At 37.9% G+C, this 13,510-nt stretch overlaps 1 protein-coding gene across 1 annotated transcript in view; it reads left to right on the top strand.

Moving 5' to 3' along the window:
* Positions 1-13,510, top strand: part of MAL2 (mal, T cell differentiation protein 2) — a 422,980-nt gene that overhangs the window by 197,488 nt on the left and 211,982 nt on the right. The window contains exon 2 of the mRNA XM_044066925.1: positions 6,939-7,109. Coding sequence (XP_043922860.1) covers positions 6,939-7,109 — 171 coding nt within the window. The remainder of the gene's footprint in view (positions 1-6,938; positions 7,110-13,510) is intronic.

Here is a 13,510-nt window from a genome sequence, read left to right as displayed (position 1 = left end):
CACGTACTCCTGGACTTGTGTGTGTGTGTAGACCTCACGTACTCCTGGACTTGCAACAGTGAAGAAAAAGGCCTACTCCACTGTCAGTGAAAGTTGTTTCAGCTAACAGTACTTATTATTCTATTTCTTTTTGCGTCCACCAAAACTTCTTTTGTTGAAGTGACATGTTCCTAAATTTGAATAACTTTTTGGCATTTTTTAGAAGGTAGTAAAGAAGGGGAAAATGCTATTATAAAATTGTATATGTGCAGAAAAGACTTTCTAGTTGGTACCAGTACAAGAACCAGGATCCCCTTCAGACACAGCTATATTTTGTGAGTTACTACCTCATTTTTGACAAGGACGGGGTTTCTTTGAGAACTAATCCTTCTTTCATGCCAAAAGCAGTCTCTGACTTTAAGCCAGATATTAGCATAAATTTAACAATCTCATACAGGAAATAGACTGGACACACCTTAAACAACTATCCCTTAATGATGCCATACTATACTTTAATAACACCTTCCTTCACATACTTAATACACAAGCCCCCATTTATATGAAAAGAATCAAAAAGAACTCAGTAACATGACTAAGGAATGTAAACACCTGATGAAGCAAAGGGACCTAGCCTGGTCAACCTGGAAACAAAACAAAAATGAACAAAATCATGTTAATTTCAAAACACTACGTAACAAAGTGACAAAACTAATCAACAGAGATAAGAAGTCATATTATTTCCAGCTTCAACTCCAGCATAAAATCAACCCCAGTAAACTTTGGCGCTCCATATCTTATTCTACTTAACCTGGAAGAAATGGAGAACACACCCTATCACATGATACCCCTCCATCACAAATAGCTGAAAACTTTAACAAGCACTTCATAAAATCAGTTTCGGACCTACTAACCAGCAGCCCTAATAATGGACCCCCCCCTCCTTCAACAACCAACCCCAGACCATCAACTACTTCTAACCCTGTCATTATTAACCCCCCCACTCAACAAAATGTCACACAAACCCCATTCTCATTTCAGCCCATACCCATTGACACCATTGAGAAACTGCTACAAAAACTAAAACCGTGCTCTACCTCAGCTGACCATTTCCCTCCCGTACTACCTCAGACTGGCTGCTAACTCAGTCACCTATCCAATCAGTATCCTTATAAATAGATCTTTATCCAAATCTGATGTACCTGCCATATGGAAACAATCTCGCATCACCCCCATCCTCAAAGGAGGCAACTCTTTTGATCCATCCAGTTTTCGTCCTATATCCATCTTGTCACCCATATCCAAAATTCTCGAGAGAGGTATCCATCAGCAGGTAATGCAATATCTATTGCAAAACAATCTTGTAACCAAAACCCAACATGGCTTCCGACCTAGCCATAGCACCGCTACAGCCCTATTATCTTTTACAGACGCTGTGAACAAGGCCAGAGATGCAGGATGCTATACAGCTTCAGAATTCCTTGATCTCTCTAAGGCCTTTGACACAGTGTCTCACACCTTACTTTTGAACACACTGAATAACTTGGACTTTTCACATAACACAGTAAAATGGTTTCAGAGCTACCTCAAGGATCATAAACAAGCCATAAAAAGGTTCAATGAACTCTCACCCTTTCTCCACAACTCTACTGGAGTCCCTCAAGGCTCCATCCTAGGACCCCTACTCTTCAACATTTTCGCAAACAACCTTCTCACTGCCTCTCACCCTGGGACCCTCATTCAGTATGCTGATGATTCCACTGTAATCTGCACTGCTCAATCAGTACCAGAACTACTTTCAAAAACTCAACAATCCTTTACTGCAATCGAATCCTGGCTAAGAATGCCCAACTCTTTCTTAATCCAAAGAAGACAAAACTAGTACTCTTTTATCCCAAGAACAACTCCCCTGTCACTGATCATTTCAACATCTTTGCATCTGACAACACTATCATAGAAATAGTGCAAGAAACCAAACTTCTAGGTGTTATCATTGACAATAAACTTTAATTTGACCCCCATATACAACAAAATAAGAAAATTCATCAAAAACTGGGACTCTTTTATATAGAAACAAACATTTCTTTACCTCAGTAACCAAAGCTACCCTTGCAAAACATTTTTACTTCCCTATCTTTTTTATGGTGCCCCTATCTTAACTAACTTACAAACGTCTACCCTAAGCAAGATGGAACAGTGCTACAACAAAGTTGCAAAGTTTTCCACAAACTGTAAATGCCACACACACCACTGTAAACCACTCCTAGATTTAAACTGGCTTGAACTCTTCAACTAACTTGCTTTTATTCAGCTTTCCACCTAACACAAACTTATTTTCAACCCTACTGCCTGCCCTGCACTATCCAGTCTAGTCACACCTTGCACACCAAATCGATCCCTACGATCAGAAGACAAAAATCTCTTAGCTATCTCAAAACCCACAAGAAAACCAGGTCACTCTCTGTATTCATACTCTGTCTCTATACTTTGGAATTCACTACCTCTAGCTGGGTCTATGCCTGGCCTAACCCATTTCAAAGCTTCTTTAAAAAAATCATCTCAAAAATACATGGCTCTGCTCCTGCATAAAGCCTGCCTAATGCTCAGGTCTTCCTCTTCTTCCACACTAGCCTCATCCTCCTCTTTTGTCACATTTCAATCCTTCACAGTCTGTAAGATCCTAAGGCTCTTCTAATGCCTTCTCTGTTTCTACACCATATCCTTAAGCTACTGCTCAGGCTTTATTGCTTCTATTCTTCTTAACTTTCTCTCACTATCTATCTGCATCACTAACTTTCTGGCTGCTATTTTCCTAACTGAAACTAACATTCTATTTTGCATGTACTATAGCAGTCAATGTCACACATTAGACTACCTACGTACTGTTTTTGTGGGCACCATCAATATCATGTATGGTGAGAGTGACTATTATTGCCTGTAATGTTTTAACTCTATAGAATTGTCTAGACGTGTAGTAATATATTGCATCATCTTGTAACGTCGTTTGTTCTTTCAACTTATTTTTGTATAGTATTTGTAATGTAATTTGTATTGTATTGGATTATACTGTATTTGTATTGTACTGTATGTGGAGCTTTTCTCCTCGGGCCTGTGCAGAAAACAGGTTCTGTAGACCCTGTCATACCACCCCGGTAAACAACTGTCAAATAAATAAATATTAATTTCCTTATTTTCTTTTCTGAACCAACAAACGGGAAATAAATGATTCTTCACACTCTGGATGTCCACAGGCAGTTCAGATTCTACCTAGAAAAAACTTGAAATTTCACAAAACCTAATCAGAAAGGACAACAATGGTTAGAATGGACTGTTTCCAGATGGTTGTCTTATGCTATTATTTTTTTTTTTCTGTTCTCACCAAAACAAGCCAGTTCCAGGCAGTGTTAGGCCCTTTCCTTAAGGGCATTGGCATCTTAGGTGGCTCCCTAGAAAGAGGTTGACTTTAAAAGTACTTCTAGAGGTCATAACTTGCTCCTCTATACCTGCTTTTACAAAGCACTGCAAACTAGATTCCTTTCCCAGGTCCAGAACAGACTTTGCTGTGACCATTCTCCAGGGGCTCCTGAGTCTTCTTTTACCTGTCTCCTCCCTTCTTAGTTTCTAAGCAATGGTAAGCCACCCAATTAGCTCAGGCAACTGCAGCAGCGATCTTTATATTGAACATAGTACCTCTGGGTATGTAAAGTTACCATAACAGTAGATATTCTAACAGAGCATTGTTGCAGCAGCCTCCCCTCCCTCCAGCCCCCTTTTAGCCTTTTGAGTTGACTTCTTATGCATCCACCCTTTTGTGTATATAGTTTAGTTTCAATTCCTAGTGTTGTTCTTTCAGGGCTCTTGCTTCCATTCCTAGGCAAAAAATGCCCTGAGGATTTTCATGCACGAGCTGATTTTATATGGAGCTCACCTTGAGCTCCTGACAATTGGATCATGTAGAAGGCACCCTTAAGTTTTGGAAAGCTGTCCAGTCAAGGAAATAGCAGCCAAGGAGGAGCCTAGGCTCCTGCAATAGTGATCTGTTAGAACATGTGTATTGTTATGGCAATTTTACTTACACGGCTGTATTTTCCCTCACCCCCACATGACTGTCATTCAACAGAAACAGTGATGTTGAGAATAAAATGTTTTTACTTGGGAGTTGCCCCACAATTGTTGGAGCTCTTTCTCCAGCAGACCTAATCTCCTTTTAGGTAAAACTACATTGGTACTTTATATAAAGATCGTTTTGGGATGTGCAATCCTTGCATTGGGAGCTGCTGTGTATCTCAAAGCTCCATTAGGCAGTGTTAAAATAACATTCAGTAGACTGTCTGCAGTATAAAAAGATAAGCTGAAATAAGATACCCATTTCACTTGTTCTGGGGTGCATTAATAATTTTGAAAAATATATTCTGTTATTCTTGCATTGTTTATATACTTTCTGTCATTCTGTAACTTTATTTGTAATGGCACCTTTTCATGGATGAACTGATTGTAAAGTAAGTGAACTTTTATCTATGGTAGTAAATGAAATTCAGGTCTTTTGTGGAAGTTATTGATCTGCAGCAGATTAGGTTTATTTTCTTCTGGTCTATTTATTATTTTCCAAATGTTTTGGCTATGAGGTAGTCTGACTTTTCTTGTGAACTATGACTCGTGCAAGAATCCTACTGGATGTCCTTTAGAAAGAGTTTTTGTTGACACCATTCAAATGGTCTGTTGTTCAGCTATTATACAAAACTCTCTAGACTACTTTCAGCATTAAAGCTAACATGCGCAATTACTTGTTGACCGAAGATCAGAGGAATCTAATATTACAAATCTACAGAACTTTGCTGTCTAACAAGCAAAACATTTGCTGAATATGTTCAAATAAAGAAGAGAATTCCACTCATCTTAAAACCACTGTGCTATATCATTTATCGACACTTTCAGCAAATCACCAACAGGGATAGAAATTTGTGCCAGGATTTCAGTTCAAACATTATATACAGCAGGACTTGTAACCTTCCAGAAATGCACTTCCTGCAAGAGCTAAACAAGAAGAAGAGCACCACAGGAGAAATAACCATAAACAGGATGAGCCTATGAAGTTTTACTTCATATGCTCATGTTCTAAATAAATGGAGTGAGTGTGTGGCATCTATATCAGTTGATCAGATGATCAAATGTTTAGTTAATCGAGTAACTAAATGTCGATCACTAACAATAGAACACACAAAACCGCTAACGGCAGTTTCCACTCAGGGAAACAAGTCGTTTGGCCACTGCATGGAGTTTGCCCTTTCTTCAATGTGGAGCGATCTCGGAGTTCGTATATTTAGTTGGGGTGTGGGGGGCACAGCCCCCCACTTCATTTGTGTTTGTTTATTTTTTTGTTGGGCAATGACATTGTTTCCCTGAGTGGAAACGCTGTTCGATATTTTGTGTGTGCGATTATTAGCAATTGACATTTAGTTATTCACATAACGTTTAGTTATTCACTTAACTAAACATTCGTTCATCTGATATAGACGCCACACACTCACTCACTTTCAGCCAATGGTTTCACACTTTTATATGAACAGACTTTCACCTAAACAAGAATCGGTGATGAGTCCCCTTTTGAATAAATGGCTTTAACCACATATACATTAGTTATAGCTCTAATTTTAATGATAGTGGAATTACATGCTACATGAATTAAAAACTTTACTTATTAAAATAATTTCCGTTATTCCATAGAAAATGTTTTATTGGAGAATTTATTTTAACTTTTCTAGATTAATACAAAATCAGTATAAAAGTATAGTTATGCTTGATTACATCACCTGTGTGTAATGTGCTTAAATTATTATTAAATATAAGAAAATGGTTGTACTAGAAATGCTTGACAGACAGTCTCTCAAATTTAAACTTCCCAGTCACAAATGATTAAGCAGCAACTTCCCAAACCAAAGTTTAAAACATTCTGTTTTGAAGAGTGGGGTAAGCCCATCCGCACCCCTTGGACTTGCTCCATATTCCTTTTGTCAGTCTGCAGTTGCAGAACTATGGCGAAAGAGGAAAAACCCTAACAGGGCGAATCCAGGGTACACACACACTCTGAAAACTCAAGTAATTAGAATTGCACACTCATTTGGAGATGCATCACATCAGGGAAATAATGTTAGGAACTTACTGAGTGGCAAATTTGATTGTTAATCACATATAGGGAAGCATTTAAACATAAATAACTTTGGTACTGAGCTGTCTGATGTTTGACCCAGTTATTTAGCTTTCTATTTTGAGATCTTGACATACATTTTTTTCATCTATCTGTGTATTTTATATTTTTATTTTGAGATGTTAAAGTATAGACTGTTGACTAGGCTATGTTTATTGATATATTCTTAATAATATTTTATTTAATACAAGTTCTTAGATTATGGCACAAATTTTATGAACTATTGCAAATTAAACTCATTTGGTCCTTTTTAGAAATTATTTCCTTTTTGCTCTCATTTATGCTTTGCCGTCGTTTACTTTCAATTACTAGATATGTTTAAAAAGGAAGTAAGCATGATAGCAACTTCCCTTGAAATTTTGCGTATGTTTTGAACTTTTTTCAGCTATTTTACTGTAATTTGTGAGATCTTTGACATTTAAGGCAATTTCAGTCAGAATCAAATTTTCAATGTATTGCAAATGTGAAATTAAATTGTCAGTAATGGAATGAAAGTGCATTTTCTTCAGCTTTACTGGTCTTTGAGCTACTTGTTAGCTAAACATTTAATCTATTGTATTAATAACTTTTGTATATATTTTGAAATTAAATTAAAGATTTTATAGATATTTCTATTGTCTGTGGAGTAATTTAGCTTCCTTCAGTGATAAACTTCGAGGTAATCAGAATCCAGTTTTTAGTTCAACTGATATTATGGCAAGAAAAGCTTCTGTTTTGTATGTTAAGTTATGTATTCTCTTTTCTTAATTTGTTACAGATTTTTGGAGCACTAGTTTGGATATTGGTGGCTGCCTCCAATGTTCCCGATGACCTTTTCCAGGGCTGGGTGATGTTTGTATCTGTATGTGCGTTTTTCTTCTCTGGTGTTTACCTCTGTTGCTTCCTGTTTGGAATTGCAAACCGAATTGAAACCAACTGGAATTTTCTGGTGAGTGCTAATAATATTTACACACACACACACACACACATATATATATATATATATATATATATATATATGTATATATATATAATGGTTCACATTTTCATAATTAAGTACTAGGCAATCAGTGTATAGACCATTAAAAGCCTAACCGAAGACCAATATTCAAAAGTTCACTCCACCCTCAAAGAAGACAAGTTAGAGCAGGGGGAAATTTAAGGCTGCCCAGCCAGTTCTTTAGGTTTACCTTGAAGGGAAGGTGGCAAGAGTAGTACTTGGCTTGACATATAGTGGACGTTTGTTCCAGAAGTAGCAATACATTGGGATAGGGGTCTATCACACTGTGTCTATCTGTTGCTGAAGATTTAGTTCCTCAGTTTGCTTGTTTTGAGGAAACTTTTTTTTTTTCTGCAAAGGAATAGATCAAAGAAGGTTTGATCTTTCTTAGCTTAAAAGGAGACCAATCCCCCACAGAGAAATATATATGAGAGACCGAGCATAAACAGGTGGTTGCCAATCCATCTTAATAACTAAGATTTTGACACCACTGATATTTTTGGTATGTTCTGGAGTTGTAAATGCGTATATAAACTTTGGAACTCTCTTAAAGTACAACTGCAAAAGATGGGTTATCAAGTTCTACACATGGGGAATTATTTATGATTTCTATTCCTCTCCTCCAAGAGCCAGAGGTCATAATTATTTTATGTAATATTTTTTTTTTGATGAAAAACTATATAGCAAATTAGCTAGCTAGGAACCACAGACATCATGGATCATTTAAACTTGTGGCTACTTTATATACTAGCACATAAATTATAAACTAAATAATAAAAAAATTAAAAATATTAATAACATAAAAATATTAATAAAGGTCTTCCAGCATTATATTATAATATATGGAATATTAGAAATATAAGTATATTAAATATGTAGGAAGCATTTCATTATGTATTATGTAGATAAATTATGTGTATGTTATGTGTGTTGTGTATATATTGTGTTTTGGAAATTATTGGAAAATGTAATGTTTTGGAAAAAATATATTAAAAAGAGTCTCTGAGGAGTCTCAACATGCATACTTAAGCCATTCAGTTATATTTTTATCGAGAAAAATCACTTGTATTTTACTGCTTTTAATTGCTTTTGTGGCATTTGATAAGTTGCTTGCTGTAACTATGTAGATTTACTTTAACCGCAATATTTACAAGTGCTACATATCTGTACCGCTCTAAGAGAACTGCACCCTGTAAAGACAGAAAACCTTGTACAAACTTCCACATTGCTTGAAATATTGTAAATATTATTGTTTCGTATTACTTTTCATTTACATTGTTGTTATTGTCTGATGTATTATCACCTTTCTATCGATTCTTTTTTTTTATTGCATTGTGTAGTTTGCTCCTCTGGAACCTGGATGTTGGCTAGAAAAGGCCATTTGATTAGTCCACTTTCCCAATTACAAATCGCAGCTTTCTAAAATAACTAGAACTTTATTGAAATACTTTTCTGTGATTACATTTTTACTTTTTTTTTTTTTTTTCAGCGAATAAAACACTGATATGGAACTGAAATTCAGTAGTAAAAATCAGTGAGAAAAAACACTAAAGGAATTCTAAATCCAACAATTTTTAATATTGCAAGCACTTAATAAACAAGAACAAGTAAAACTTTTGAGACAAGCTCATTACCAGTGTGTAACATAATAAAGAGCTTGCCTCAAAAGCTTTGCTTGCTAATGCTTAGCAAGTGCTTCGATTATTGGTTCTGGCATTCTTTCGGTACTCTGTCTCAGAAACATAGCTAGATCATCTAACACTTGGAACCTTTCCTGATCTGGTGCTCCACACCTCTGGAGCAAACAAAGTCTGTGTTGTACTTTCTGATCTGCGCCTTGCAATACTTAAAACAATGCATCTTTCTACTTTCAAGAACTGTAGCAAACTACTTGCTACAACTTAATACCACGCACAAAGCAGTGAAGCTCTTCAGTTTCACTCCTGACTGCAAAAGCAGTAGGTATTTGTTTATGTACTGGCATTAAGAAATGCTGGTATGGAAATGATGTCAGTATACTTGTCTCCTGTTCATGCTGTATAAACTCCTTCCATCTAGGGCAGCTATATCCCCCTTTGCCCCACCCAAGCTGTGATTCTGTTTTTTCATACTTTTTTTTGTAGCCGCATTCATAATGATCTTGAAAATACTCATAACAATTTTTACAGGTTATGGCAAGATTGTTCTTGTAGTCATTTGTCACTCCTTACCAGCTTATACATTCTGCAGACCCATTGTCACTTTAAATAACTTTTTTTCTGCCCACATAAATACAGATATTTCAGATGTGGGCAGTAATGCCAATATACCAAAAGAGTTGCTCCCATAAGTTTCCAGGTTCTTCTTAAATATCTAAACTAGTGCTTGCTTTAAAGTAATTTGGTAGCCCATTCCATGCATCAGCTGTTCTTAATTAGTGCAGGTCTCATTCTTGTCTCATTCCTATATAATCTTCTATGCAGGTTGTTTGATTCTCAATATTTTTTGATAACTCGAAACATTCCCAGAGGTAGTTGTATCTAAATGTTGTATATATCTGAATAAGGTCACCTTTTAAATGTCTGTACGAGACATTGTACAGCTTCAGATATTTTAGTCATTCATAATAACTTAAAATTTTCATATCTGTAGATGCCTTTGGTAGTTTTCCACTGCACTCTTACCAATTTACTTGTGCTTGTTTTTTTATAAGGTTTCCGTATTGTTACTCCATGCTAAAGTATGGATCAAACAATGATTTCATCATTTCTGATTTCCTAGACTTTATAAATCTTTTTATACAATCTGTGGTTCTTCTTTGTAATCCAGATTCTGCCCCACTGCCTCATCATATTTTTAATGAAATACATCCTCCAGAACTGAATATTGTATTCCAGATGAGGTTGTGTTAATGTCCTGTGTAGTATCATTATACTGAACGGAGGAGGGGCACAGCCACAACTCTGTGCTGAGATTTCAGATGACTTGAAGCTTTTGAACTTCCTAAAAACTGTAAGTTGCGTGTTTTCTTGCTTATTTTTACCATTTATTGCACTTATTTTGTGCTGCCAACTTTTTTTTACTATATTTTATTACTAGAATCAAACTGCGCTGTTGTACTATAATTGCCTGCTTACTGGGCCTGTTAAATCATTTTGGTTACTGTTTTCACTGTTAAGTTTTTTTAGCCACTTTCACAGTTTGAACGATATGAACTGGAAATTTTCTGTATTTGTTAAGCATCTGTTTGTTCTAATTTTTCTGCCAAGGAGTGTATCCTACAACTGATTTGCTTGAAGTTAAAAGTATTCTCTAGAGTTTCCTTGCTCATTTTTGTTTAAAACTTATTAGTGTCTCACTGTTGTTTTTCTGCTGTGGTAAACATTTCTGCAGTGTTTTCTGCCTAAAATAGTATAGCTAGTAGCTGTAACATAGTCCAGACTAAGGATTGCTGTTTCTGGGCCTGGTTGTTTGTAGTGGCTGTTTATTCTGAGCACATTTTCCAGGCTGTCTTGGATTAGAAAAGGCCCTTCTGCACTCTAGTGAGAGGATTGTGCTGGCTGGTCCCTGGCTGGTAATGGTTGGCTGGTCTAGGGCTTGGAGTAAGCACCTTATTGGTTCTTCTGAACTTTTTTTAAAATTGTTTTAGGTTTTAACTTTCTGGTATTTAACTCCCACCCTTGAGTGGGTTTCTGCTTCTTTGCTCATCACTCAGCACTGCGGACTGCTGCTCAATTGTGCGCCATAGCCGGTCAGATAATTTCAACACTTTTTCCCTTAGATACAGCTGCATCCCAGCAGTGTAGTTCCTCATCTTTAGCACATTTCCGGACAAAGAGGCAGTACTAATGAAGCTGTGTAAGCACCCCATTGTAATAACGTCCTCAAGAGTTTTTCGGAAGTCCCTGCTCTACCTACTAGTGTAGCATTAAGCCTAGCCTGCAAGGTATAAACACAACTCACCCACTAGTTGTTCCTACATGTGATCTCTTTCCCACCATATTCCTGTTTCTGACCATATAAATTTGTCTAGCACTAGGAATGGGCAATTTCCCACAGTTTCTCCAGACAGCGTGGTTGACACTGGCATCCTGAGGCAGTGTAGCAACTGCTGCATGTACACAGACAGCCCTCTACTTCTAGTCCACACAAACTCAATGTTTGAGAGATGTAATTATATTATAAACCTTGAATCAATGCTCTCTTACACACCAGTCAGTGCATCTGACAATGAGCAGGTTGTCAGTATACACACTTCATCAGCTACTCCATTCAAACCCATGTCACACATACCTACATACGTGGAGGTCCTTCCCACAAACTTACCTAAACCCCAGAGACCTCCAAAACATAAACACAAACATGCTACACAATACTCTGCAGAATACAGTACACACAATAACTCCTGCACCAGTGTCTCACCTGTCAATAAGGCTAAACACTAAACCTAACATATTCATCATAGGAGACTCCATTGTGAGACACACACATGTCCCTTTCTCCAGGCTGGATGAGGAGAATGTTATTGTCAGCTGTCTGTTGGGTGCCAGAAATCCATCATATTACACATACACTCATGTCTCTCAACAACAGGTACTGTTATGACTCTGTCATAATCCATGTTGGTATGAACAATTTGAGACATACCTCTGTAGACTACATGAAGGGAGACATAACTGACCTCTCGGACTATGTGTCTCAGGCAGATATGTCCTTAGCCTTAAACAGCATTTTACCTTCACCTAGAATGATGCCTCAATACAAACAGAAAATGATTGACTTCAATAATTGGCTTAGTTTTTGGTGTCATTCTAAGGTGATCCAGTATCTGTCAGTCTGGAATGACATGATCAACAGACCTCGATGCTTTGTCAGAGATGGTCTTCATCTGTCACCCCTGGAATTTTGGTTACTGGCTAAGGCTCTTGCCACCTCATAGTGCCTTTTTTAGGCAGTGTCACAAGAACAAACCTCCCAGTGTAAAATTATTAACCAAAAAACAACCTTAAGGTCATGTTTTTTTTAAACGCTTGGAGTCTTAACATGAAACTGCACTCATTGGAGGCAGTCCTGGGGTCCTGATGGAGAGATGAAAAGTCAGTAAGCAAAGGAGCATAGTAGTGCTGAAACTGAATTAATTCTCAAGTCTTGGTGAGTAGCTCCATGAGGCAGACTCTGTTTTTCACAAAATGTCACTAAGGCAAGTCTTGGTGAGTAGCTCCGTTAGGCAGTCTCTGATGTTCTTCATCTCACATTGCTGCAGTCCTTACTTATGGGTAGTCCGCTGTCCTCGGTCGGCCCGAATACCAAAGTATTAGGCTGACGTCGGTCATGGGCGCACAGCCCTGACATCAGAGCGTCAGGGTATAAAAGCGCATGACCGACGTCATATCCTCAGTCTTTTTTGCCGCATGGTCCGATGCAGAAGCAGCGTTGGAAGTGCCATTCGGCTTGCTGAAATTTTTCGGAGTTTCAGACATACCAAGTTGGGCTAAGTACCCCGCTGGGGAGCATTTTTGTTTTTTCTTGCCTCAGTTATTTACCGGATGTCAGAAAAAGTGAATAATTGTATTTCTTGTGGGAAGCAGATACCGCATAGGGATTACCACTCGCTTTGTATCCCTTGCTTGGGACCGGAGCACGACGTAGTTGGGTGTCGGTTTTGTGCTAGGTTTAATAAGCGCACTATTAAGAGGAGGCTAGATTGCGCTAGGTTAGTCTTTGGCAAGCGGTGTAATTATATTATGCCATCGGATCCTCCGACGTCCACTTCCACGAAGAAGCGTAAAGACAAATCTGTAAAGCCTAGGCAGGATGATTCGTCCATTTCGGACGCCGGTCCTTTAGAGACCGCAGTGGAACAGGTGGATCCGGCTGAAGTTTCTGTTGTGTCTCAGGGGGAAACCTTGATTTTACAGGATGTGGCCTCACAGGAGTCAGGTCAGGCTGAAGGGGCCTCTCAGGTTACTATTCTCCCTTCTTTGCCTAAGGGGGTTAGGCCTTCTGCTACTGTTTCTAGGGCTCCTTCTAAGGGCAGGTCTGTTTTGCCTTCTTCTGGTGTTAGTTCTGGTTCTTCAGGGTCTGTACCTAGAAGCATATGCTTAAAATGGCAGAAGATTTGATTACTTTAATTAGAGGTTCCATGCCCCCTCCTGATAAGAGGCCCAGGGTAGAGCCAGAGTTGGAAATTTTGGAGCAGGCCTCAGATGATTCTGAGTCTTCTGCTGAAGATATGCAAGATTTTCCTCCTTATTCGGATTCCGATGCAGAGGATTCTACTCCTTCTGCTTCCTCCAGAGGATTTTTCATTTTCAGAAACCTTACATTCTATGAGGGAACATTTTAGGTGGGAAGGACAGGATTACTCAGAT

This window comes from Protopterus annectens, chromosome 3.part1 (genome assembly GCF_019279795.1).
Source record: "Protopterus annectens isolate FY-2018-M chromosome 3.part1, PAN1.0, whole genome shotgun sequence".
Lineage (NCBI taxonomy): Eukaryota > Metazoa > Chordata > Ceratodontiformes > Protopteridae > Protopterus > Protopterus annectens.
Note: the sequence above shows the minus strand (reverse complement) of the source record. Positions and strands in the feature narration are given on the sequence as shown.